Source organism: Syngnathus leptorhynchus, chromosome 20 (assembly GCF_054491065.1).
Source record: "Syngnathus leptorhynchus isolate UIUO chromosome 20, UIUO_Slep, whole genome shotgun sequence".
Lineage (NCBI taxonomy): Eukaryota > Metazoa > Chordata > Actinopteri > Syngnathiformes > Syngnathidae > Syngnathus > Syngnathus leptorhynchus.
This window is the reverse complement of record NC_141214.1, coordinates 4668605-4694382: the sequence shown is the minus strand read 5'-3', so window position 1 is coordinate 4694382 and position 25778 is coordinate 4668605. Positions and strand designations below refer to the sequence as shown.

Genomic DNA, 25778 nt, shown 5'->3' with positions numbered 1-25778 from the left:
TCCCCTGGTTGGAAAGAAATAGAATAGCCGTTCCTCTATTTCAGTAGTTTTTATATAATTTAAAGGCAGACTTCTGGTCCCAGCAGGGTGTCTTGTTAAATCTTCAGAGGGATCCCTGTGTTCCTCTTCTGGTCTAATTTTCTGCTTTCACTGAACATATAATATGGACACTGATTGAAAGAAATTTCCTTCCGGGGAGAGCAAGACTTTGTTTCTTTTCTATCTGCTCTGCCTCAAATATGTCACATGAATTTAAAGTTAAATATATGCTGTACAGCGCATTGGGAATAAAAACCCCAAGTTGGTGGAATAAATACATTTCTATGTGTAGCCACTTTCTGGCACAGAAATAGAAACCATGAGCATCTCAATTCATGCAAGTCGAGGTTTCAATGCCACTTAATCGGCAATTGATTTCGCCACCAGTAAGATTAATGACTTGGGTTACAAAAATTTTAGGGTGTTATCAAGCAGTCCATGACGTGTTTCAGCCCAGTTGGCATCTAAAAGCCAATAAAGTTTGCAAGAGTACGTATTATGCATGCTTGAGTTTTATATACTTCCCCTCCTTGGGTATGCTTGGAAGAGGTGGCTCTGCAAAATTGTTCTTTTACTATAATCCATTCCAGACCTATTATTTATAACCGCCAACTTGCGTAAAATAAATGCACCAAAAGAACAGAAATGTCATAAGAATTGTTTTCAGGTCCTTTTATCTAATGGTAACTTTCAAACAAATGTCATTTTCAAGGACTGATTAGCGCACCCCGGGTATTTAACTGACGGCTTATCAAGAACAAACAAATAAACCAGCAGCGACAAATTGGCCGGCAATGAAAACATGCAGAGAACCAAGGCAAACAAAAGAGAGCACATTGCCGAGATCAAAGCGACTATTGAAACGGTTCAAGGTCAATGCTATGATTTAAATCGTTCCAAAATCCTTGCAAAGACAGCTTGACATGTTTTCTTTGATGCGTGTTACTCAAACTTGTAAATACTAATATCGGTGGAAACGGATAATGGCCTACTTTTATAAGTGGCGCGTCTATTGTTGCGTTTGGTTGCTGTTGAACTCTGTAACTAATAGAAATAAATGAGAATCTCTTAAAAATCATTTTTGGAGGTTCCTGCGCTCATTAAACGTGTCCCTGATTTAACAACACCCCATTAGCAACGGTAACTTACTGACACTCGTAAAACTAAATGGCATATAAAACTGTTGCCATACAATCTGCTCATGTGCACTTTTTATAATGGACAAATAATGCAGAGTCAGAACTTTCCCTTTTCAAGAACAATTCCTGACAAGGAAGTCATTAAACGATAGAACAATATATAAAGGTCAAAAATAATACATCGAAGCTAATCAACTTCAGGTGTGAGCATTCTAAAAAATAATAGTCACCAGTTAAACCATTAACATTTATTTTCAGGGACTATTATTCATCCTGGGTTTTTCCATCAATGAAACAATACGGTCTTCTTTCACAGTTGGCCTCAATCTGCAGGGTGTGTGAAAATAAGCGAAGCCTTAATCAATTTCCGACACTTTTATTGCCCAAAGTGCTTATAATTAAACATTTTTATTCTCCAAAGTCTGACATAACTTAGTGATTTATATGGGATACAACCAACAAGCTTAGGTTGTATTCTAAATCACACTCACATAACTGCTGATATAACAAATGCTACTTAAAACTAAGTAGGTAAGATAGAACAGAGAGAATTGTAGTTAAAGCACACAGAGTGGTAGTTTAAAGTACATTCTATCAATAAATGTGTCCGCCGTGTTCTAACGAGAATAAGTATTTTTCTTCATCGTAGCGACTCCGGCGCGAGAGACACAAGGGGATCGTTTACACTCCATATCAGGAGTTTATATTTGTGGATTCAAAGACAACAACTTGCTCAGAGGAACTAATATGATTTTCAGCTAGCTCGCCACTCAGCCGCTTTTCACCTACGCAGAGAAGACTGTGTGCTTTTGCTGGCCTATTGTTTGATTTTCAGCATGACCGACTGTCAATGGATTGTTTTTGAAGCATTAGGGAGTAACTGGTAAGATGATTTGGAAATGGGTGCTGTGACGCGAGAGAAATGACACCAGGAAGCATATGTGAAGTCGAAGTCTGCTTTATTGTCAATTTCTTCACGTCAAGACACACAAAGTGATCGAAATTTCGTTTCCTACTATCCCATGGTGACAAGACATATTACATATTATATATATATATATATATATATATATATATATATATATATATATATATATATATATATATATATATATATATATTATATATATTATATTAAATTGGTCCACGGACAAACAGAACATTCAAGTAAACAACACAAAAAGTAAAAACAAGAAGGCACATACAATGAATAAATAAGAGCGATAAATAAATAAATAAATAAATAAATAAATAGGAGCAAAAATGGAGCAGGTGTGCATACAGCAGACAGCCAGAATATATGAAGCAGGCAGGTATAAAAAAAATTCCCGTTTGAACGAATCATCTGTGTGTTCCGCTGCTGTCCACCCACTTGTATGGCAGCATCAATTTAATTGGAATGGGGTCACACACAAAACCCTTCATGCATTCACTTTCATCCTGGAAGCTTTAACAGCAAAGGATATAGAGCAAGAAAAAAAAAAGTGCTTTGTTGTGTACACTACGAACCCTTTGTCGGACTTTTACAGTCAGTTTTAATGAGACTGATGATTGTTTTTGCATCCGGCCATTACTCTCCATAATTCATCGTGATGATTTACAGTATGCTTTATTTTTGTGTCATGCTGTGTTTATCAAACCCTAGCTTAAATTAGAAAGAACAAAATATTGTAGGGAATTTTCCTTTTCTTATTGTTGCTATTAAAATATTTGCGGTTGAAATTTCCAAAAATATACTGCATCATCTTATCTAGAGTTTATTTAAACTTCATTACAGAGTGGGAACGTTCAACTTTGCCTTAAAGACCCCACTTTTTTGTTCCATTAACCTTCAATTCACTCGGACCAAAAGTAATTTCAGAGTGATAACAGTGTTGGGCTTTTGTGATTATGTATATTTTATCCATCTATTTCAAGAAGTATATTAATATTGATTATTATTCTATTCAATAGGGAGGAGAAAGTCATGTTCATGATCGATTTTTTTTTTTTTTAAAGTGAAATGTGGGAAAAAAAATTTCACAACACCTTACTGTGGCCATTTTGTCACCAAAAAAACATCCAATTAGAAAGAATCTTCCATGTGCAAGAGTCAGCGCTGACCTTTCACCCACCCCCTTAACCATAAAATCTACCGACCACTTCTGCAGATGCGTGTTGATCCAGATGATAAGAAACCACATCTTAAAGCCTCCTAAAAATGGAACATTTGACAGCAGTAGCTTTTTTTAATGTTACTTTGTGTGACTTCAAATAAGAACACACAGTGTGTAGTTTACAAACTCAATGACGTGTGACTCCCGAGTGCTAAAATAGTTTCATGCATCACGTGCACTCCTGGCAGCTTTATTACATTACACGTGAATATAAAGTGATTGGAAAGAGTTTTTTTTTTTTTTGAGCCGCTGCTATTTTACCCCTCCATCCCCCAGTGACTTGAATTTCTTTAAACTATCACTTGATTAAATTGGGTGAGGCCCAATGAAGCCACAAGAGCATATTTTGGTACCACGGGGCACGGAATGAGATTTGTATCAAAATGACCCACTTCTTGCTCAGTACTCAAAAGCCCTTACTATTATCATTTCAGACATTTAATTATTTGAACAAGCTGTTCTAATATTAAAAACATTTGTCTATTTTACAAATAGTACTTGTGTTGCTTAAAATATTTTTTTATTTGGGGAAAAAAATTGGCAAGAACAAATCTTTTAATGGGAATATTCCATTTTCAACCAGGGACATGTTTTGCTCAGCACACTTAGTCATTGAATCCTACTGTGTATATCCCACAAGTGTATTGTTCAATTGTCAATAATTAATAGACCCTTGCTTGAATGTTGTACGCTTTACCGATTGCATTCTGGGACTAACTAGCAAGATGGTGTAACAAGCCAAACCCATTTTTAGTCAAATTCCCGAAAGGAAAATTATCAATTTCTGTCATTAAAGTAGGAAGGGGGAACCAATCAGATTTGAGGATTTGCCACACAAACACAAATTGACCTTGCTGGAATCTTAATACACGAGTCATTAATTTGCTTCCTTATCATATCCACACATAAAAAAACAAGAATCTTATCCTGCTGCTACGCTTTTTGATATTCCGTTTGATTATTAGTGAAGGGAAATATTTGAAAAGTTGTGGCAGATAAACAACATGTGCTCATCTTTAATTGGATCCCGCCATTGCATTCGATGAATGTTGGCGGGGACAAAAGGATGAGCTCAATGCTCGATCCATATCATCCATGCAAACAGTTCACTAATTAATCATGCAATGACAAATCACACAGCTTTACCCCAGTTCAGCGGACGCAGCACCTTCCGTAATCCGTCGCTATCACAGCGTCTGGGAGCATGATAGTCAAGCTAATAATGCCACAATATTAAACACTGATGTACAAAAAAGATAAAAGCTCGCCAGCAATAATTCTGCCTTTGTGTGCTTGTGTCCCTGAACCAGACTAATCCTTTTTTTAATCATCCCTGCCATCCTACAAGCATTTTGCCAATGTACTCTATTTAAAAATTCAATCAGCCAGAGAGATTTTTTGGTTAATTTTGTTCATATAAAAATCAATGTATGAATGTTGATTATTGATTTAAATATTTCTCCACAATCCCCAAAAAAGTTTTAAATTAGGATACACCATTTTCCATTTAGGGCCACTGTTGGCTGTCACCCTTGGGCTTCCCACGTTTATTGATGCAGTTGAAAAGAGTTTTTATGGGAGGCACATTGCCGTGCAGCGCCGGTAATTGCTGGTCAAGGCACGTTCACCCGAGTTCATAAAGGTTCCTCTGTAAATATATTCAGGTTGCCCTGAATGTCACCTCAAATAAAAAAAAAAGTGATGAGTGGGAATATTTCACACATAATTCACAGAGGACACTCAACTAACAACTTGTGGCTCTAAATATTCAGTTTGAAAAGATTTTTGGTATTATTCAAAAAGGAATAACATAGCGTAGGAGGATCAACTGAGTCATGCTGGCCTAAAAGGCACATTTGATGCATTTCCTTTCTCTCCTCAATAAACCAAAAGTAGCTTAAGATTTATAGACTTAATCTTTTTGACTCTTATAACTGAGAACAAACAATATTATCCACGAACAGCGCAGCCCTCAACTAATATATTCCTAATGTATGGTAATGTAAGTCAACAAAGTGATCTGAGTTGGCATGAAGGTGGGCAGTCTTAATGCTCTTGGCTGTTGCTGTCATGTTAAATTACTTGCCAATATGGTTAGTCTTGCAAAGATGTTGACTTTGCATGTGTTGCACATGGCTTTGTGCGTATGGTTTATCTTTTTTGTGTGGATTGTATTATGAAAAGCGGAGTCTCGAATATTTTTGGTGGAATTTGTTGTGGCTGAGCAGTGACCCGGATCAAAAAGCGACATGTTTGTGCTCTCGAGGTGGTGGCAAGATAACATTGTTAGTGTAGCGACACAAAACCATGTAAACATTTAGTTGAACACATTTGTTTGCTTTGAAAGACCAGTGGGAAAATTTCATTGGGCTATTTGTCATCTTTGCCACACATTAAATACATTGTGTTTCGCTGATTATAATAATTATCTTTTGGAATACAACTAGATAATTTCGAACAAAGACGCAATGATTACTCTTAAGGGATAAACATTTGTCCAGTATGTGGTGGATGTCTGTCTGCTAAGTAATCCACTCTTACAGTATTCCATCATCTATTTCCTATACAGCTTATCCTGCTCAAGGTCATGGGGAGCTGATGAAATAAGGAACCTATGGCACAGGGACAGACTACCATCCCTGAGATGAAACTAAATCCAAGAAAGTCAGACGAGTAAACCGTCAAACCAGTTTCCTAATTTCAATATCTAATAAAAATCTCCGGGCCCGGTATTGACGCCTGCGGGACGCCACAGGTAGCAATGCATTTTATTTCTGATGTTATTCTTACGCCTGTTATATTTGTGCACACAAATCCAAAGAAAAATACCTCAGTTGTTTCCTAGGCATCAGCATATGTGTACTTGAAATAGAATCGTGTGTAGAGCTCATAGTGCATGCAAGGGATTGTTAAAAGTGACAGATTGGATCCCAGTGGTGCTGTGTAAACACAGCTAAGGAGACACCCAGTCAGGGTGCAGCGATGTGGCCCATTGCCTTTAACCTCTGCATGTTCTGTTGCTCCCGCTGGAATAAAGTGTGACATGCTTACACAGGCACATTGCTATAAGCAGCATACCTCCAGGGAGCCAGATTGCCCGTTAGCCTAAACATTGTAAAGTCAATTCCCGCTCCTGCTGTTTCTTAACAAAACACAGATGATCAACAATAATTCACAATGCTAATCTGGAGTTACATGTTTAACTCACTGAGAGAAACAAGCCGGAGCAACTTTGTAAAGTTCCACAAAAATGGCTTTCACTCATTTTTGCGAACCTTGATTTCTATCCAACGCTCGGCTTCTGTACATCACCTTGCAGTTTTTAGTAAGAGCAATGAGACACGTGGGAGGATGGATTAAAGTGTTGGAGGTCTACGATGAGCCAATCTGCAACAAGGCGCAAGGTTTTTGGAGATAACATTGTTGATTGATGACACGTTGCAGATTGAGTCTTCAAGCAAGAGCTGCCGTTAATAAATCTTTACTCAGACAAATAGGCTCGGAGGGGCATTGGTTGGCAGACTGGTGACGACAGCTATTGATCCATTGCTGGGACGCAGACTGATAGGCTAAACTTTTACAACTATGACGGCAAAATATTTCTAAAAAGTAAAACAAAGGTCTTCTCCAGTCAGGTTAGTCGTATCTGTAGACTTTGAAGGATATTATAGCAAAGTTGACTGTGAACGACACATTTGACTTTCAAACGCCTCTGCGAGGTCTGAAGTCATCTTATCCAGCGAGTATGTAAGACTATCGAAGAAGAAGACGACGAAAAAGATAATTGTATGATAACGTGGAATAGAAAGGGATTCAGATGCTGTGAGATGAGATCTTTGATAGCTAGTATATAACTCGGCACACTCCTGAGGTTGTTTGACGCAATGATCCTTGACATCCCTTTTTTTTGTAATCTTTAGATTACCTATGTAAAGTTGAAAGCCTCGAGCTAGAAAAAGATGATTTATAGCACAAAATACATTTTTAAGAAACTAAATAGAAACTTTCCATGCCCATAATGGATAAATATGAAAGAAAAATGTGATGGGAAATGGCCCCATCCATGCGAATTGTCGTGATGGTTCAGAATGAAGTCATGCAAAAAAAATTGGAGGTGAGTCACAACGACTGCAGTCTGCAAAACTTGATCAAACGCAAGCGAACACAATTCACTATTAGTTCAAGTTTTTCTTGGATGATTCGTTTGCTTTTATGATGAGAGAACCACTTAGGCTAAATGACTATAGAATATGTAATGAAAGTGTATAGACTTTCATTAGACAATCAGACAAAACGATCTGCTCAAATGTTTTATGACTCGCGCTTGGTGGAGGGAGCGTAGGAGAAGGAGCAATGCCACAGTTGAGCCCCAAGGAGACGTGACCGGACTTGTGATGCTGCAGTGAATTACCAGCAAAGCTCTGAAGCAAAGTGCACCCAATCCCACCAGTCGGCGTTATGAGAAACAGGTCGCAGCATCACAAACATTAACCCCGAACAGAACGCAGCCAATCCACTACTAGAATGAAGCCTCCATTTCGACACATTTGCGGCAACTATCCACCGTCTGCTACGGATGGCTCAAAATAACTGCCTTTGTGATTTATTTATTTATTTATTTATTTATTTATTTATTTATTTTTGTCAGAGAATGCTTTCATGACAAACCATTTCAATGACTTTACCAGAAGATGTTGCATTTAAATGTAAAGTAGAATATTTACTGGATTGACTCAAATGCCAAGTTTGAGATGCAGTAAAGAAAAATAGGCGGGCAACTCGGGTCTTCGAGGGCTGCCAACCTGCATAGGTGTTTTCCTTCTTCAACATGGGGTTGTATTGTTGTAGATTTAAAGACATCAAACGCTGTCAGATCAACACAACGCTGCTCTCACTGTTTGATCGCATTTGACAGAGTTTAATTAACTTCCTGCACAAAGCACCTTTGCTCCATGTAGTCATTTTATCTTCTGAACGTCACTTTGGAGAATTTCCTGCATTAACCACACATTTAACCATACCAAGGTAACTCCTAGCGGACGATGAATCCGGTTGGTCTTTCTACAAGACCTTTCCAGTGTGACGTTTAATCAGCATGCACATCTGCGCTCCTGAAGGCAGCTTTCAAGGTTATCTTTTCTATACTGCCTTTCAGAATCTTAACTCTGCAGGGCTGTCAATCAAAGTATGGGTTTGTGTGCGAAACAAGAATGATATGTCGTGAGTCTCAAATAATTACAGTCTGATGCGGGTAGAAGGTTATTCTGTCATAGATTAGCGTTGGTTATAAAATCGTGTATGGTGTGATGTTCTGTCACATGGATGCTATGAGGTCGCTATTATATTTATCGAATGACGGGGAACAAGGGCATCATAAAGACATTTTCTTTTACTATAAAGTGTACTTTAAAGTTTTTTTATTTTCTCCAAAATCAACAGTGTCATTTTCCTCCCACTAGTTTTCATTTAAGACAGTGAAGCAATTACACAGATCGACTTGAGATCACAACTGCCACAGACTGATTCTGTCGAGATTTGTGTCTCGGTAAAGCAACAGAGAGAAAATTAAAGTCCGGGACAAGAGGCCAATGACATTGTATTGTCGGATGTACAAAAAAAGCACAGGCTGCCACTTGAGGGAGTCTGCGAAGGGCTCAGCTTTCACTCAAGCAGGTTGTTATTCAGAGTCTTTTCATATGGAGCAGTTTCCTTTTATTGGACAGTCCTGAGTCATCATTGTATGTTTTTTTCAGAAAGTGTTTATACTGAACGACTGCATCATTCCTTGTGTTGACATATAGAGCTTTTAATTAAAAGTTTTGCTTTGTTGAAGTGAACAGCTCATCGGGTAGATTATTCTTGACACATAGCCGCTCCTGGTAGAACATATTGTATATTGTGCATGCTTTGTTGCTTGCATCTATACATACCTCTCCTGTCTGCCACACTCACTAATTGCTTCCTGTGCTGAGAGAGTTGTCATTGCAAGTGGGAGCTGATACAGATGGCGTGAGGACTACGCTGACATCATGATGTCCTACCTCCACATCGTTAGAGCTGAACATGTGAGTTACCCAAGACCGACTAATTGAAAGGATAACTGTGTGTGTATCTCACAAACTTTAAAATATTAAGTACAGCCTCAGGATTTGAAGTGTGCCGTATAGTCCGAAAAGTACGGTAATTGGTTATTCACAAAATGGCTTCGTTTTACTCAATCTACAGCATCTACTTGAAAATCACAAAGCATCCTATGGTTTAAGCATAAAATGCTGACTACTCACCACTGCGACGAGCCCTCGGTACCGCTGACCTCCAGGAGGTCGTAGTCATCCTCCAGATGAAAGTCAGAGAACACCAGGGCTATGGTGTCTCCTGGCTCGGCCAGGACGGTCCACGTGCAGTCAGCATTATTGTTGTACTCAGCGGGGTAATTGGGAGTGGTGATCACTCCACTCTGACCTCGGAGTGTTCCACCGCACCCGTCGTCCGCTGTGGGGAGTAGGACAGCAAATTGTTTTCCAAAATAAACGTTTGGTGCATGCAAATAAACTGACTGTTTCAAAGTCATACAAATACATTTTTGGGTTTATATTTTTTGGGTTGGATACACTAAACATAAAATAGTGACCTGATTGTTCTATCACTTTTATAATGCAAATGCAAACACTTCTCAAGCCAGTACTTGAATGGATTTTTTTTTTACATCTGATTATTAAGTAGCTTAACAATGATGAGACAAGCTCGACATTGCAGTTTAAGATTTGCCTTGCTTTTTTTTTCTTCACTGCTGGGAAAGCATCCTAATGGGAAAAAAAAGACGCACAGTGAGCATGTTCTTCCATCGTCCTCAATGATCAAGAGCCAGAAAGGATTAAATTGATTTTAAAATGTGCAAGTGGGGCAAGAGTGCATGATGCAACATGATACAACTTGGGGAGACATAATTACACCCTGATTAATTCATATTTATGTTAAGCAGCTCTGTTTTAAAGTGATGCTCAAGAATGCTTTGAATGTGTTACGCCGATTAATCGCCCGTCTGGTGACTGATATGTTCATCACTTCATACGACATTCCAGTTCTCATGTGAGATTATACACAGTGTGTAAGGTACTGAAATGGACTAGTTGAGAATATGTCACTTCCCGGCTGATTTAAAGTGTGTGGCTTCGTCTCAGTCTAGTGTGCGACTCGTCAGTGTGTGGCCAACTCGAGCTGTCCGTCATCCATCCTACTTGTCACAACGGTGACTCCCCCGCGGGAGAGCGAGAGAGTGTACAGACAAGCGGAAACCTGTGAGGTGTGAACTTAAATAGGAGGGAAACCAAGACAGAAGGGCATCGAGAAGGAGAAGACAGGTGACAGAGAAAGAAGTGAAGGCTTGGGGGATGAAGAAAGGCAGAGATGGCGGGAGTGGTGATTGTTGCAGTGACAGTGGATGAGGGAGAGTATTAAAATTCCACACAAGCTGGCTTCTTCATATTTGAAGGGCAGAATCTGGAACCAAACTTCACCTCGGTATTGTTTGCGGCATTCTGCATCTGCTGCAAGTGAATTTAAAATGTGAGCCTTTTGATTCTCGGTCCAGCATCTTCTATCTAGGCCAGAATGTTATGTGGAATGTCATCAGAAAGTATTTCTTAAGATGGAACCCAGGGGCAGCATATACAATGAAAACATTATGGGACCTAAAATTGAACCCTGTGGAACGCCATACACCTTTATGCAGTATCACTGAACAAATGTTTTGCAATTCTTAACTACAATAACCGTGAATGCATTTTTAAACCCAATTATCATGGAGCATATCATTCAATTGAGCAACCATACTTAATGTAGTGTCCAGCCACAAAACACTAGTCATTTAATGCCACCGATAGATTACCCTCAATTATAGGTCAACTGGGCAAGAAGCATTTTGGCAGCCGCGGCAAACAGCAGATTGTGAGTTCTGCCCCAACACAAATGGGCAGCCATTGCATGAAACTGGAGTGTCATTAAAAATTCTCATACGCATTGTGAAGACGCCCGGAGGAGTACATGTTGAATTTCATGTGCTACTGGGAAACTCGAATTAATCACGAGGGAAATTGCCAGCTTCAACAACTTGTATGTAATTTTGGCTGAGACAGAATCACATCCTTGAGTGCCTGAGGAGTTTGGGTGAGCATTGTTGAGGAAAATAAAATAGCAGATTTGGGTTCTAAATGGCAAGTTGGTGCTGAATAATAAAAAGTGCACAAAATGCATTCCAGTATTGTTATTAAAATGCATGCATGCTAATTTTGCGTTGACCAGGCATGTAGCTGCGTGTTCTGGCATGTGTGTGAGCCCAGCCATGTGTGCTCGCTCATGTGAGGACTTCCTGACTCCTGGCTTGGATGCAGATGGCACGGTGTCTCATTTCACGCTGACATAAACCCCACATATTCAGGTGTAGCAAATCCTCAACATGTAAATACAGCCTTTAATAATGATGGCTGATAACAGAACAGTAAAATAAAAAATAAAAAAGGGTCAACTTGGGTCAGACAGTCCAAAATGGCAGGTGTTGCTGCAAGGGGTACCGTCTGACTGTGAGGAGGGACAACTGGCATGTCCGCCTCATTGGAAGCTAACATATGAGGTCCTGTCATGCTAAATAAGATATCAGGATAAGCATAGGGTAGACGCTAATGAATTCTGCTAAAATATTTGAATGATGCATTTACGTACCTCTGCAGTAGGGTAGAGGGAAATCCCACGCAGCAGTACCGGCTGAAGTGGCAAGACAAGACAAAGTTGTATGACCCTCTAAAACATAACCCGGGTTGCAGCTGTAACGGATTTTGTCTCCGATGTTGAACGTGGTCCCTTGCTGGTGACCGTTGAGAAGCAGCCCAGGATTGCCACACGTGTAGCTAGGCAAAGCTGAAAGAAACAGATTTGAGTTGAAATATCGGAAAGGTGTCACATGGAAACGTTAAAGACATGAATTACAAAGCAAAACCGTAATTAAATTATGCAAATTGCAGTGCTACAAATTAGCATCACGCCACCATTCATGAAATCAAAATTGTCTCTTCTTGTTCATTCCTTCTCACATGCAAGTCATCTCATTGTTGAGCTGGAAATTGTTCAGACAATCTTTACTTCCTGGGCCTGTTTTGGCATGGGCTGTTATAGTCTAGCAAAACAACAATAACAAAATCTGACTGCAGCTTTCTAAGCACCATTCAGTGGGCACATAATAGCAAAATGAATGTGCCTACGGTAAACGTGCTATTCTAGTAGCGCCTCAGCTTTCTGAGTCTTGAACAATAGGTCTTTAGAGCATGTGGATAAATCACTGTGCACATAAGCGTGTATTGTGACTTTGTGCTATAAGTCTTGTGCGCTTCCACATCAAGTGAGCAAGCTGGCCGGATCATGTGCTGGACTTTGGATGCAACTCAGTATCTCTGCGGGGACTCGCTAGAGGACAGAATGGCTTTCATGCAGCTACATGGTTTCCTGGCATCTCTCCATCATGCTTCACTTCCATTTCAAATGCATTTAGTTAATATGTCGTGTCGCCTCGAAATCGTCCTTTTCAGTAATATTGTCGAAATGTATCGTGCAAAGGGGGTTCGCATTATGCTAGACTGCAAAATCCAACAACAACCCCCTCCTTGGGCGGTAGGGTGTCATGGCAGCTCAATAAGTCACCAGGATGGGAGACAGAGACACAAGTCGTCCCCGGGGTCAAGACGCTTTACGCTCTTCCCCTTGCTGAGACGGCAAATGATGCCCGTCGTCCATCAAGGCATCGCTGTCCGTGGAGCACGGAGCGGCCATGCAAAGGTGATCAAGTGCCCACAAAACTGGACGAACACACACATACACACAGACAAGTTGTGCGCACGCATGAACAAGCGCACCTTGCCATCCATCACCCCCTCTGCACTTCTTTATCCTTTTCCCTTCCCATTTTCCTCTTATTTCTGGTGACTTGGACAGCATGAAACCGGTCTCAAAGGACAACCCCCGGACTTTACAAGAGTGATAGCGTATTTCCGAAAGGCTTCCTTTGTTCCGCTTAATGTCTTCGCAATGTGGCCTTCAACTTTGAATGATTGAATGATTCGTCGGCTAATTGTGTTTTATCAGTACCTTATTCTATTACCTTACCTTATGTTGTTTGTGTATGTATGTGGATATATATATATATATTTTTTTTCCAATGCATTTGACAGCAAATTCAATGAAAGAGTGGGTTGCTGTAACGTGGCTGCTTAGGTGAGATGTAAAGATCATGCAGATATGTTTGCACAAGGAAATCACATTCAATCCAATATGCTAGGGTTGATTGTGAAGCAAGGGAAGCCACAAGGGAAGTTCGTGTCATGCCATCTGTGTGACATAATCTGATTTAAAAAATAAAAAAAAATTCACAGACCTCATTTGATTTGCCGGCTAATCAACGATATATGTTGACTTAAAAATGTTTGCAAGTACGTCAGCAAACACTGACATAATAAGCATGTTTAGGTGAAATCTGCATGATCTTGCTTTCTTACATTTTGTCCCGCTTTGCCCCTCCCTCAGCCAGACTTCTCTCCCTGGCTCGCCAGGTTGCCTTGGAAACAGTCAAGGCACACCAGAGAGGAATATATGAACAGGAAGTGCCAGACCGTAAACGTGCCGAGGCAAATGAAAATGCACCCTGTTTGCTCAAAACGCTGGAAAACTGGAACCCTCTAATTTGACCACAAAAAAAAATGCAATTTGCATTCTTCCATTCTACACCAGAAGCATATTTTTTCCAATCACACCGAATATCACATTAACAGACACAGGAATGTCAATAAACAATGTTTCCGTAATCACGTTAAAAGCAGCAGTGGCTTGAGGTAGAAAACTCGGAATCACTGATCAATACCGTCGCTCGACCCTGTCCACCCCTTTAACATCCACAAGTTCTTGCTCCCCTTTCAACTCTTCTCTACTCTCTGTGGCTTAGTCGAGTGAATTTCCAGGTCCAGCCTATGCGCTTAAATCTTGTTGATTTGTGCGGGCATTTGTTATTAGGGGGGATGTTACGGCAAATTATTGAGGCTTTGCAAGCATCACAGCACTAAATTTGTATTGGATCTGGGATCAGTGATAACCAATACAATGTGATGTTGTTTATGACCATGTGTGGACACCCAGATTAAAGTCAAGCCGAGGTGACGGGAGGACATTACGGTTTAGATATTCAGTCGTGTTTGTTTATTCAATCCGATAAAGAGTAGGTCCCGTTTTACCGATAAACACATTACCGACGCTCAACAATAATTAAAGTAGATGCATCGTCAAATTGTTTATTCCCAATTAATTTTCATGACCTTTTCCTGACATTTCCCATTTTATTTCATTATTAAATTATTAAACTCACACCTTATCAATGTCTGGATTTCGTTTTAATAAAAAATGCACATACTTAAAAGCGAAAAACGAATTATTTTTTCCTGGTATTGTTCAGAAACTCATGAAAAAATAACATTTATCCCTTCATTTTTTCTGCATACAATTTTTGCCTAATACGTACACAAGATTATCAAATAAATAAATCAGTCTAAAAGAAATGTGATTTATGGCGCTTTTTGTAAAAAATCCAATCTAGTCAGTGAAATCAAATCAATCATCTCAATCTATATTCAATATCTTTTGTGAAAGCCCCTTGACGATTTCCTCGACCTTCTAATTGACCTCTGATATTTCGCCGGCTAACAAGTGACTATTCTCGAGTCAATATACCCTGAAAGGGACCAGAGAACGAAAGAGGCGATGTTTGATCGATAACTCTTTCCTGATGAACGACTACATATGAGACTCCAGCTCGTACACGGACAAATGATTAAACGGCGCGGCCAAGTAGGAGCTGGGTCGGTTGATATCAATTATAGCGCGGCTGAAAATACACACGTCCCTGTTCGTAAGCATCTGGGTATTTAATCAAAGTAGATAACACGCCTGAAATCTTAATTGGATTTATTGTGCAGCTGCGTAATTGTAAGCAGGGGTTTACCGAAATTTGCCTACTTTGCTGTCTCTGACTATTAATGGATACGTAGTCTAATCAGTCTAACTGAGGAAATGACAACTTCGAAGACTATCGAAACCGAAGCAGTGCTAAATTACCGTATTTTTCGGAGTATAGGTCGCACCTTTTTCCATAGTACATAGTATGTAAAACTGCAGAGACGGGGCATAGATAGTCAATAAAAGTTTAAAACATCTGAACTATATTATCCAATTAAGCCCACTCCTTAATTTTCATAGTCAGCCATTAAAACAACAATTGAAATGAATGAATGATGGGAGGGTGGAGATTTTGAATTTGAGAGGTGGATGGTGGGTTGGGGGTCGAGGGCTGCAATTGCATCAAAGCTGACAATCCTGAAGTGCAGAGTAAGATTATTAATGATACACTCATGAAAATTCGCAGATTTTATATTGTGAGCTGGTGAAAACAACAGACAGATAAATGCAAATATTTAATGAAGTCAAGGAATATATAAAATGGCGTAAGCTTTTAAAGAAGGGCTTCCGGTGCTTACTATTTGGTGATTGGTGAAGGTAACAAACTGTTATGTAAAAGGAGGGCGATGATTTTGATCACTTTTTGGGTGAGAGCTGAACGAGGAAAAAAAATGCATGGCTGCAGAGAATGTTAAGCACTGCGCAGGAATAATGATGCAGGAACAGTGCCGCTGGGCTTCCAACCTGCTCTCCTCATAGCTGCATTGTCTCACGACTGTGAGTCATCCTTGTCTACTCTCGCTAAGCCTTTCACACCTTGGATCTTTTAACTACTTCTTGTTCATTGCGGTATATGGTGTAGATTTCACACCAGGCGATGGCCTAACCTCACCAACGCGGAAATAAATTGCAGAAAGTTTAATGTCGTCAAAATCTTGTAGCCTCGTGGCGTTCACACATGCCCGAATAACACGATCCTTTTGCTTGTCAATCAAATGTTTAAACCCCACACGCAGGTCCTCCTTTGGCTCTCCAGCGTCTGCCCGCGTGCAACTATCGTGCGGACTTAGACATAGAGCGGAACAACAACTCGTCTCGACATACCTGTCCAGCCACCCAGAAAACGAAAAAAAGCCCAGAGGGAAGAATAAAAAGAGTCCAAATAATGATAAAAATGTAGTCTGTTCAAATTTGGATTCAATGCCCGCAAGTGAGACATTTAAGTGAACGTTAATCACCACAAACAGATATCGCTGCCGTATAACAATAAGATTTCAAAACAAGCATGGATGTACATTGTTATCGTGAAAACGAGAAAGGGCAGATGTCTGCTGGGTCACAATTGACCTTTTCGGTTATATTATGCTAATTTGTTCATTTTTTTCCATCTTTTTATGAACTAATATGTCATGCTGTAGGGTAACGATCAAATTTGATGGAGGTGAGATTACAGGGTTAAAAGAAAAATAATTGATAAAAAAATCTTTATAATTTCCCAGTCCATAGGTCAGATTAAAAACTAAAATTAATTAAATCAAAAATAAAATGATACAATTCAAATAAAAGTAACAAAATGAAATAAATTAAAATAAAAATTAGAGATATAAAAACATGACCTCATTATACAGTAGACTGTTTCAGTCGTGCAGAAATGTTTGTTTATTTATGCAATTTTCTCTTTGGCTGACCCAGTTGGGAGGCGCCGGTTCTCTACGCAGCTCATGAAAGACAAAGTCTGCAAGTAGATAATCATCCCTTTACTTCGGGGAGCGCTGTTTAGGAAAGAGTAATCTTGTGTCGTGGGGTCCCAAGATGAGAGGGAAAATAAGAAATAGAGTGCACTTGGACAATAAAAAGTAATAAATTATACCCAAAAGACACCAGAAGAAATTTGCCAAATGTACCAAATTCCCTTCTGTCCATTATCCAGTTTATTTGGAGCTAGTGATTAAACATGAGTAAATACTTTGTAAAAAGACGGAGGTGGGAGATTCAGAGAAAATGGGAGTCTGGGGGTTGTCATGGTAACGGGAGATTCTCCAGCGGTAGGTAGTTTGGATTCCATTTGTATTTCAATTTTATAACTTGATGAATTATAGACTGAAGTTCTGCCTGTGTTTTTCTGAAATGTTCGCACCGGTTTTATGTGGCAACTAATCTCAATTGAGCAGAACAGAGGCTAAAGTCCCACTGGTCAAGCTGGTTTTCTGGAGCTAAAGACACAAAGCGCCACTTCAACATCCCTCGTCTTATGGTGGGATTTACACTGCATTTCCAACTACTTTCACGTTGATTTCAAGCAACGCATCGGAATTACTTTCACCGAAACAATTCCTTTGCCTTTCTGTTTCGCAGTCTTAAAACCTCCCTCGGGAATCGACGCCGCCTCATCGAGCCACATGCCGATATTCGCCGCACCTCGAAAAGGCTGACAATCCCTCTGTCAGGTAATTAGCCTAATTAGTCGGCTGACTCATCTTCCCCATCCCCTTCCTGGGTTGGCCGCTCCACCAGCACAGGCCTGGGGAGTTCAGTCGTTAATATCATTAAAGCTCGGGTCATAAAATATCTCATGTCACTGTGATGAAGCCTCGCACCCTTCGCTGTGAAGGAAGTGATAATAACCTGGCTGGATGGAGTCTTCTGAAATGAAACTACGCAGGATGTTTGATCTAATCACTCATGTCTGAATCGTCTCCGTCATGTCGGTCACCCTCGAAAGATGCTTAAGTGAAGGACAGCTCAGCCTAATGTTTTCCTTAACAAGCCATCTTGAGATAACATTTTTTTTTCCCGTCCTTGGAAAGCGTATTTTCTCCCTTTTAGCACCGTCTCTGGATGATATATAGCGTCATTTGGTGTCCTAATGGGAAACATTGAAGGAATGTTACCTTCGTAGGATGCTTTGAATCCCTGGCCGCTCACGGCGTAGTCGGACAGGAGCCACAAAGTCAGCCTGGAGCCCGTGCTTACGATGGGCGATGGTAGCTGGAAGCCGGTTAACCTAAAAGACAAACCAACAGAGGGGCGATAACAATCAGAATCAACGACATAGGTCACGTATTTGGCCAGCTGCTTCATGACGCATTCAGGGCAATTTTTTTTTTCTTTTTTTTTCAATGTGTCTGTGTTTAATGAGGTCCTGAATCATCGAGAAAGCAATTTAAAACGACAAGTCGTCGAGACAGAGGCGCTCGATAGATTCTTCTCCATCAGCACAGACTGAGGGACCGCAATCATGCGGTGAATCAGACACCGTGTAAGAACGAGCAAACAGTTGAGTAGACAAACATAAAACTGTCAGGCCCCGAGTCAACAAACATCTCTAATAACCACGCGGAACATTTTAGCTAGAATAGAAAATATGTTTGCTATTTAGGGAGTGAAACAGAGGACAATTTTGGCATCTCCTCCATCACGTCATGATTGCTTTCATATTCATTCATTATTTTGGACCAAATAATAGTCAAGAGTTGCTGAATTTTAAAATTAATTTTTTTTTTTTAAATTAAATCTGAGTCATTGTAAAACCTTTCGGAAAAATAACCATAATGGATTACCGCTTCGTCTCAAAAGATTCCTGTAATGAGCAAAAAAACATCTGAAGTGGATAAAGTAAAAAATGTAGCTGCTCTAACAACGATAAATGTTGAATTCCTGCGTGTTTCTTTTGCTTGAGTTCCTACAATAAATATATAACATTAATAAGTCCTTGCTGACTTCTTGTGCTTTTATTGAATTGTGCATAGCTTTGTTCTGCTAAAGGTCCACTGTGTGTAATTTACGGAGCAAAAATTGAATATTACACTTCGATAATTAGTTTTAATTAGTGTGCATTGTACTGGAAAAGGCAATCGGTGTGTTTTTACCCAAGCCGTTCCCTTTATAGCGAGATCATCCCATTTAGATTCCATTCAGATCGTACATGATGATAAGATAATAATAATAATAATACATTTTACTTATAAGGCGCCTTATTACGATTGTACATATATTTATATAATACACGACTGACATATCGTGACAAATTTGCATCGTTATTTTGGTTGCACAGCTCGTCTGTGAAAGGAGGTGGGAGCAGCATCTGTGCCAGTTATACCAGCTGCATTCACAAAATCATTCACAAGGTCGAAACGTGGACGCGTTTCATTCAGGGAGGAGCAGGAGCTCACCGCCCAAACAAACCGAGGTCCATCACGGGCAATCCATCCCAAAGCTCTCTACGGGAAGGCAGATCTCATTTTCCAACACAGTCATCCAGCTCTGCTGTCGTAAATAACAGTGAGGGACATCATTCTTACCCCTTTCACCATAAAGCACTCACCTTTGTATGACAGGTGGACCCATCATTGCGTTCACACACAAACACACACACAAAATGTCTTAGCACACCTGGTTTATGTCCAGGTTAGAAGAGGAAGATGAATCCATACTAAAAAGACAAATTGTAGATTTTTTACTCCTCGCAGTGGTGGGACACATGTTCATGCAAATAGCCCCTTCACTGACCACAAATTGAATTGGAAGGCAGCCATCTTGATTCTGCAGCGCACTGCAGGGTAAGAGAGGGGGGTGATATGGAGCACGTTGGAGGAAACTGAAAGGAAGCCACCGATTGTTACTGCATCAAAGTGGAGCTCATCTGGCCCGGGCTTGACACCAACCCTCGAATCATTTACAGCCAACAAACCAAAGTGGATACCACGTTGAAGCACAAAGAGGCTGGCTCGACAAAAGAAGGGAGATTAAAGACTGCGATGGGATTATTGGATTGCCTACATATGGGCCATGCTTACTGCGTGGTCCAAGTTTGCCTGATTCTGAGGGTGGAGATGTGAGAGCTACAAAATGTCTGCAGCTAGTCGGAGGAAAGGAATGGAGAAGCTCAGGCGATGATGATGAATCATCATCTCCTTCATTAAAAATGGAGGTGATTTGGATTCACGCTTCAACACCTCACAATCGTGCGCCAGCACTCACACGAAGGTTGACTCATTGGAACATCTCAGTTTGAGTGTTTTTATGATCTACCTTGTAAATATATGCACGTTAACGGCTGTAAACAGACAACGACTGAAGGGGGTCATTCATCCTTTAGTCGCAAAGCTCAGCGTGTGCGTACGTCTTTTCTGTGTGTGCGCGGGCTCTCGGGATAGAAGAGTGCTGAAGCAGCTGATTTTCTAGCAACGAGAGGGGGGAAAAAAAATTGAAAAAAAGATAGGGCTGCAGGATTTTGATGGCAGAGTGGAAGGGAGGTATTAGCCAAAATGATAGGTTAGATGAGACACGGACGTATTTTTATATTTTATTATTATTTATGATATTTATTATTTATTTATTATTATATATTATATTTTATATTTTATATTTATTTGTTTATATATTATATTTATTTATATTTTATTTATAATATGCAAAACAAAATGCTGCACCAAAAGATTTAAAAGCTTAGGTTCGGTTTGAGTGCATTTCTATGACTCATTGCAAGCCCTGCACTTGACTGGGATTGCAACTGTTGGAGGTTAACTTAATTCTTGCAACTTAATTCCTAAAGCTTATAAGAGGAAATTCACAAGCAATTAGTCAGACTTCCTTTCGTGCCAGTTGTATCTTTTTACGTCAAGGCAACTGTAATGTATAAAGTCACTTTGCTCAAGGCCAGTATCATAGCTTTGATGTTACCACTGGGATTGAAGCGAGAATTCTTTTTATCGAATTCTTAAATAAAGCAAATATGTGAAGACTGCTCACTTGTGGTCCTGCAGGTTTCTAACGGTTTTCCGTATTTGAAAGATTTATTACCTTTAAGTTTCCCACTACTCATCATTGCACCCAAAACAAAACTGTAGGGCAAACGGTTCACAACATTTCAAATAACTTCTCAGAAATGCATTCCTTTCTTCCTCTAACAACAGGGCCCGACTCGACTCGTCAATATTCATAATTGCATGACATCACAAGGTGTTTGAACAAGTGAGTCTCTCCCATGTCACTGATACGGAGTGCTGATGGTGATAATCAAGCGCCCCCCCCCCCCCCCCTGAGAGACGAACCACGGTGAAGTCATTAACAAAACGGTTTCACCACAGTGACAAGGGGTGGTTCCGCTAAAAACAAATGTGAGAGAAAGCAAGCCAAGGTGTGAAATTAGACTGGAACTCACCGACAAGTGGAGCTTCAGAAAAGACTGAATCATCGGCATTGTGGCAACACACGACTGAGTATTTTGTCATTTGCTCAGCAGATTTGTAAAAATCATCAGTGGGTTGAATTAATAGACTCATGCATGCGTGTGAATAGGTGGAGGAGTTACAGACGAATGCACACAAATGGAACAGCTTCACTCCAGACAACCTCCATGGAGTCTATAATTTGGTGCCCGCTTTTGTCTCATCATTATTCTTCTAAATTAAGAGTATATCCATCTGTTCATGCATCCATGCATCCATCCATCCATCCATCCAATCCATCCATGCATTTGACCTCAGATTTGAGAAAGCCCAATAATGCATTATCAAAAATAAACACCGAATCAATAAACATGCAGATTAAATCTCGCAGTGAATCCATACACAAATAACCGCATTGGATTGTGTCCGCCCTTGTTCAGACATATCAATTAATCGTGCAGCAAATAAATAAAAGCTGGCAAATGAAATAAAATGGCGTTCGCATGTCTGTTGTTCCACACCAATCACCTTGCAATAATCCTTGGGGAGAAAACAATTAACGGGGAAAGAACATTGATTGCCTGTCGCATGACTCATATGAGCAGGTGAGCTTGTGATAGAGATACGCCGAGAGACATGCCATCTGTTTATTCGCTAGTGCCGAGGTGTCAGTCGGTGCAACAGGATTCATCAAGTGAACAAAGTGTGAAAATTAAGACAAAACAGAGTTGATTAAAAAAAAGACAAGGGGGGGGGGGGCCTATGGAGGAAGAAACGTAAAATATGTGTTTTAACTCGTATCATTGCGCTTGAACGACTCAAAATATTTTCCGTCTCTGACTCAGCACCACGCTTGCAATCTATATTTTGGATTCCACTATTAAGTCGCCGGGCACTGCAATGTTCAGTCTCACATCACAGGAGGGCCACCAATAATAAACTCCAAACAAGGTTGGGCAATACATCCGATTATCCAGCGGGGATAACAGCGAGCAGGGCTATTTACTTTCAGAGCGGCGCACGTCTTTGCTTCCGCTGGCGTAGCTGATCAAACAGCAGCAGAAAATAAGGACATGGCAAAGAAAACGTGAGGAGAAGATAGGAATAAGGATGAATTCCACAGTATTTCCTTTCATCTCAGCTATTTGAATTATTTGTTGTCACATCATTCCAAATTCCGGTTATGTTTACGACAAAATATGGCGTCTTCATCTTGACCTTGGTCACACTACAAGTGTCCTAATTACATGCCAGACAAATCCTTTAGCCACAGTTAGGCTAGTGGGTGTATTGGCAGAGCCATTATACTTAAAATATTATCACATTTCACAAGGTGCTTGAAATCACTAATTAAGGGGATATGCTTGATGTCTCAGAGAGTCCAGAAGGGCAAAAGGATGAAATCAAAGAAGGAAAAAAATGTGACTGCTTCTGTGCAAAAGAGAGAAAAAAAAATATGCTAGAAATAATGGAGGTTTAAATACAATATAACATAACATAACATAATATAGTATAAAAATAAATACAGAGAGATATCAGCTAGAGGCGAAATCCATGCAGACCGCTGACGTGACAACTAAATTTGCTCAAAAGAATGCAAGCACCAAAATAGAGCAGAAACTCACTGCTGGACAGTTGCCACCTGTTGTGTTCTTTAATCTCTTCTGGAAAACTTTTTTTTTTTCTTGCTATAGCTGACGTGCAGCAAAGACGCTTAATAGGCCTAAGGGTTGGAAAACGTCAATAGCAATACGCACAATGAGGAGCACCAGGGATGTGGCAAATAAATTCACGGCCATCTAGTTGATTATTTCTGTAATCTGAGCCCAGTAATTCTGTCTCACAAGTAAGCACCTGACACCCACAAATCCCTTCCGCGAGATGACGGAAAACAGACTATCACTCTTTCCCCGCCCCTCTGTTTTTAGTAGTCTGCTGTTAAAGCTGGCGTTGATAAGTGGTAGCCTTTCCATTAACAGCCCGAGCTCAAAGGAACCATAAATCCAATAGGCTGTGTGTGAGTGTTAATGTGTGTGCTGTTTTTCTTGTGTGGCCTTGTGTGTCCACAACAATTGATGAACATACAATTCAAGATGCAACCATACTGGTAGCGGTCTATGTATTGGTAAGAACATGCAGCAAGAATTTTCTCAAACACAATGGCTTTTAATGTAATTGGATTGTTTGCAGTTCTTACAAGACACACAATGGGAACACACAGCATGCAAACACAAGCAGTGTTTACATACGGAGGTCATTTTCCAAAGTATGTGCTATGGGAGATTAATGGCCAAGGCGTTCTCCAAAGTAAAATCATAGCAGCAGTCAGCAAGTGGCGTACGTCATCCCATTTCTTCACTCCGACTATATATATCGTGTTGTGGGGGCATACTTATGGGCACAATTGTCAAGAGTGAGTCACTACTTCCGTTTGCCATGATGCCAAACGTGAGGGTCACCAGTGTGTCTGGTTGTGAAGTCGCCAGAGGGACAAGACCTCTGAAGTGACTGATAAAAGGTGTCGGCGACCTTCGTGTCTTTGTAGCGACAGTTGCTTTTGTTTGACTGTGATAGCTTCTGTCGCTCCAGATTTGTCATTGGCCTACTTTGCTGTACACACAAGTATTTTCCTAGACTGCCCTTTTTTTTCAAATGGGATTAATAGTTCTGTGGCTTTAATGCTTGAAATTGAGAATCATACCCAAATTTGTATCTCTCTGCTATTCCCAGCCCCATGTCGATTGCTATTTAATGCAAATTTAACTTTCTATAATTCTAACATGAAGTGAGCCAGACAATATTTACTAACTTGCAATTCAAAAAAAAAAAAGTGTGTTGGCTCAATCCAAATCAACAAACAACATGCACAACCCAGACCTGGAACAGGCTTTAAAAAGAGCTTTAAAAGGATTGGATGGGGATCGGACTGAGAGTGTGACAGACAATTTCCAGAAAAGGACGCATGAGAGATGGAAGGAAAATTACATGTGGCACCAACAGGGAATGAGAGGACACGAAGGGCAGCTAAATTATCCAACTTGCACATTTTTATATTACCGACGTGGAATGGCAGTGCGGGAGGGTGACGCCACTTCACCTTTGCTTATTTGTTTCCTACACATAACAAACATGTTGAATATGAAAAGAACCATAACATTTGTTATACCATGTGCAGTACAAAAAAAAAAAAAAAAAATCCCCAAACTGACTAGGAGGAATTAAGAGCATCAGTAAAATACCTTCTATGAATCAGGAAATGGACTCTAATTACAGATAATGGATGCACGTGATGGAATGCCGGATCTGCAGGCAATAACCCTGTCAGTGAATGCTAAGTCCGTGGGTGCATCTTAAAATGGCAGCTAATATGAATTAAACACAGGTAATGCAGCAAAAGGGCTTGTCGGGTTTTTAACTTGTGGGTGTAATGATGTTTCAAATGTGAACCTACACACCCTCGTTTGGCACCGAGCTCAGTCCGTCTGCTCTTTACAAATTTGCATTGCATTGATTTTATCACCATTGACTTTGAATGCAGCACGGTTGTAATGATGTAATGATAGCTACCTTGTCCGCAGGTTCCCGGCACTGGATGGTCCATCATAAATGGACAAGATGTCAAAGTCTTCTTCCAGGGCAAAGCCTTGAAACACCAACTGTATCCGATTGTGCTCAGCCGCCACAATCACCCACGTGCAGTTGGCGTAGTTGGGATAACCGTAAGGGTAGCCGGGGCTCTCTATCGTCCCGTTGGGATTGTGTAGTGTGTAGCTACAGTTCTGAGCTGGAAAGAGAAAAAGGAACAGACTTTAATTGGGGAGGCTTAATTAATAGAGAAATGCAGAAAAACACATCAAAGTCACTACTTTAAATTCAAGAACGTGTAGACGGACAAAAGACAACTGTAAGCATTCAATCATTTTATCAAAATAATGCCACTTTCCCTCAACAGCTGTCCCTTTCAACATTAGTAATGGATTCCCATTCCCACAATAAAAACTGAGGAGAAAACATAATGGCCAATTACCAATTTTACTTTGGTTATTGCTTTCTGATAGCAATGAGTCGAGACAACTGTGCAACTCATATTTCTCTTCATTAGACTTGCTTTCATTTAACCAGGAAAAAAAAAAAAAGACCAAAGCAATCAATCACTGCGTGTTCTTTCATTAAAGTTTTGAAATAGGCCCAGCAAGTCAGAGGTTAGCCTCCCATTAGCATCGGGTCAATACTAATATTCAGCTAAAACCTCCACATCCACCTCTATCTTATTTTTATACACCCAG

The 25778-nt window shown here is 40.2% G+C and overlaps 1 protein-coding gene and 1 long non-coding RNA gene across 2 annotated transcripts in view; one reads left to right on the top strand and one right to left on the bottom strand.

Moving 5' to 3' along the window:
- The window catches only part of csmd2 (CUB and Sushi multiple domains 2), a 148983-nt gene that overhangs the window by 46852 nt on the left and 76353 nt on the right, over positions 1-25778 (bottom strand). Inside the window, exons 7-10 of the mRNA XM_085900693.1 lie at positions 25060-25276; positions 18214-18326; positions 12053-12247; positions 9619-9826 (exon numbers count right to left, since the gene is read on the bottom strand). Of these exons, the coding sequence (XP_085756819.1) occupies positions 9619-9826; positions 12053-12247; positions 18214-18326; positions 25060-25276 (733 nt within the window). The remainder of the gene's footprint in view (positions 1-9618; positions 9827-12052; positions 12248-18213; positions 18327-25059; positions 25277-25778) is intronic.
- On the top strand, positions 10379-11582 carry LOC147041015 (uncharacterized). The gene is made up of 2 exons (XR_015062898.1): positions 10379-10447; positions 10516-11582. It is a non-coding gene; the product is annotated as an uncharacterized LOC147041015 (long non-coding RNA).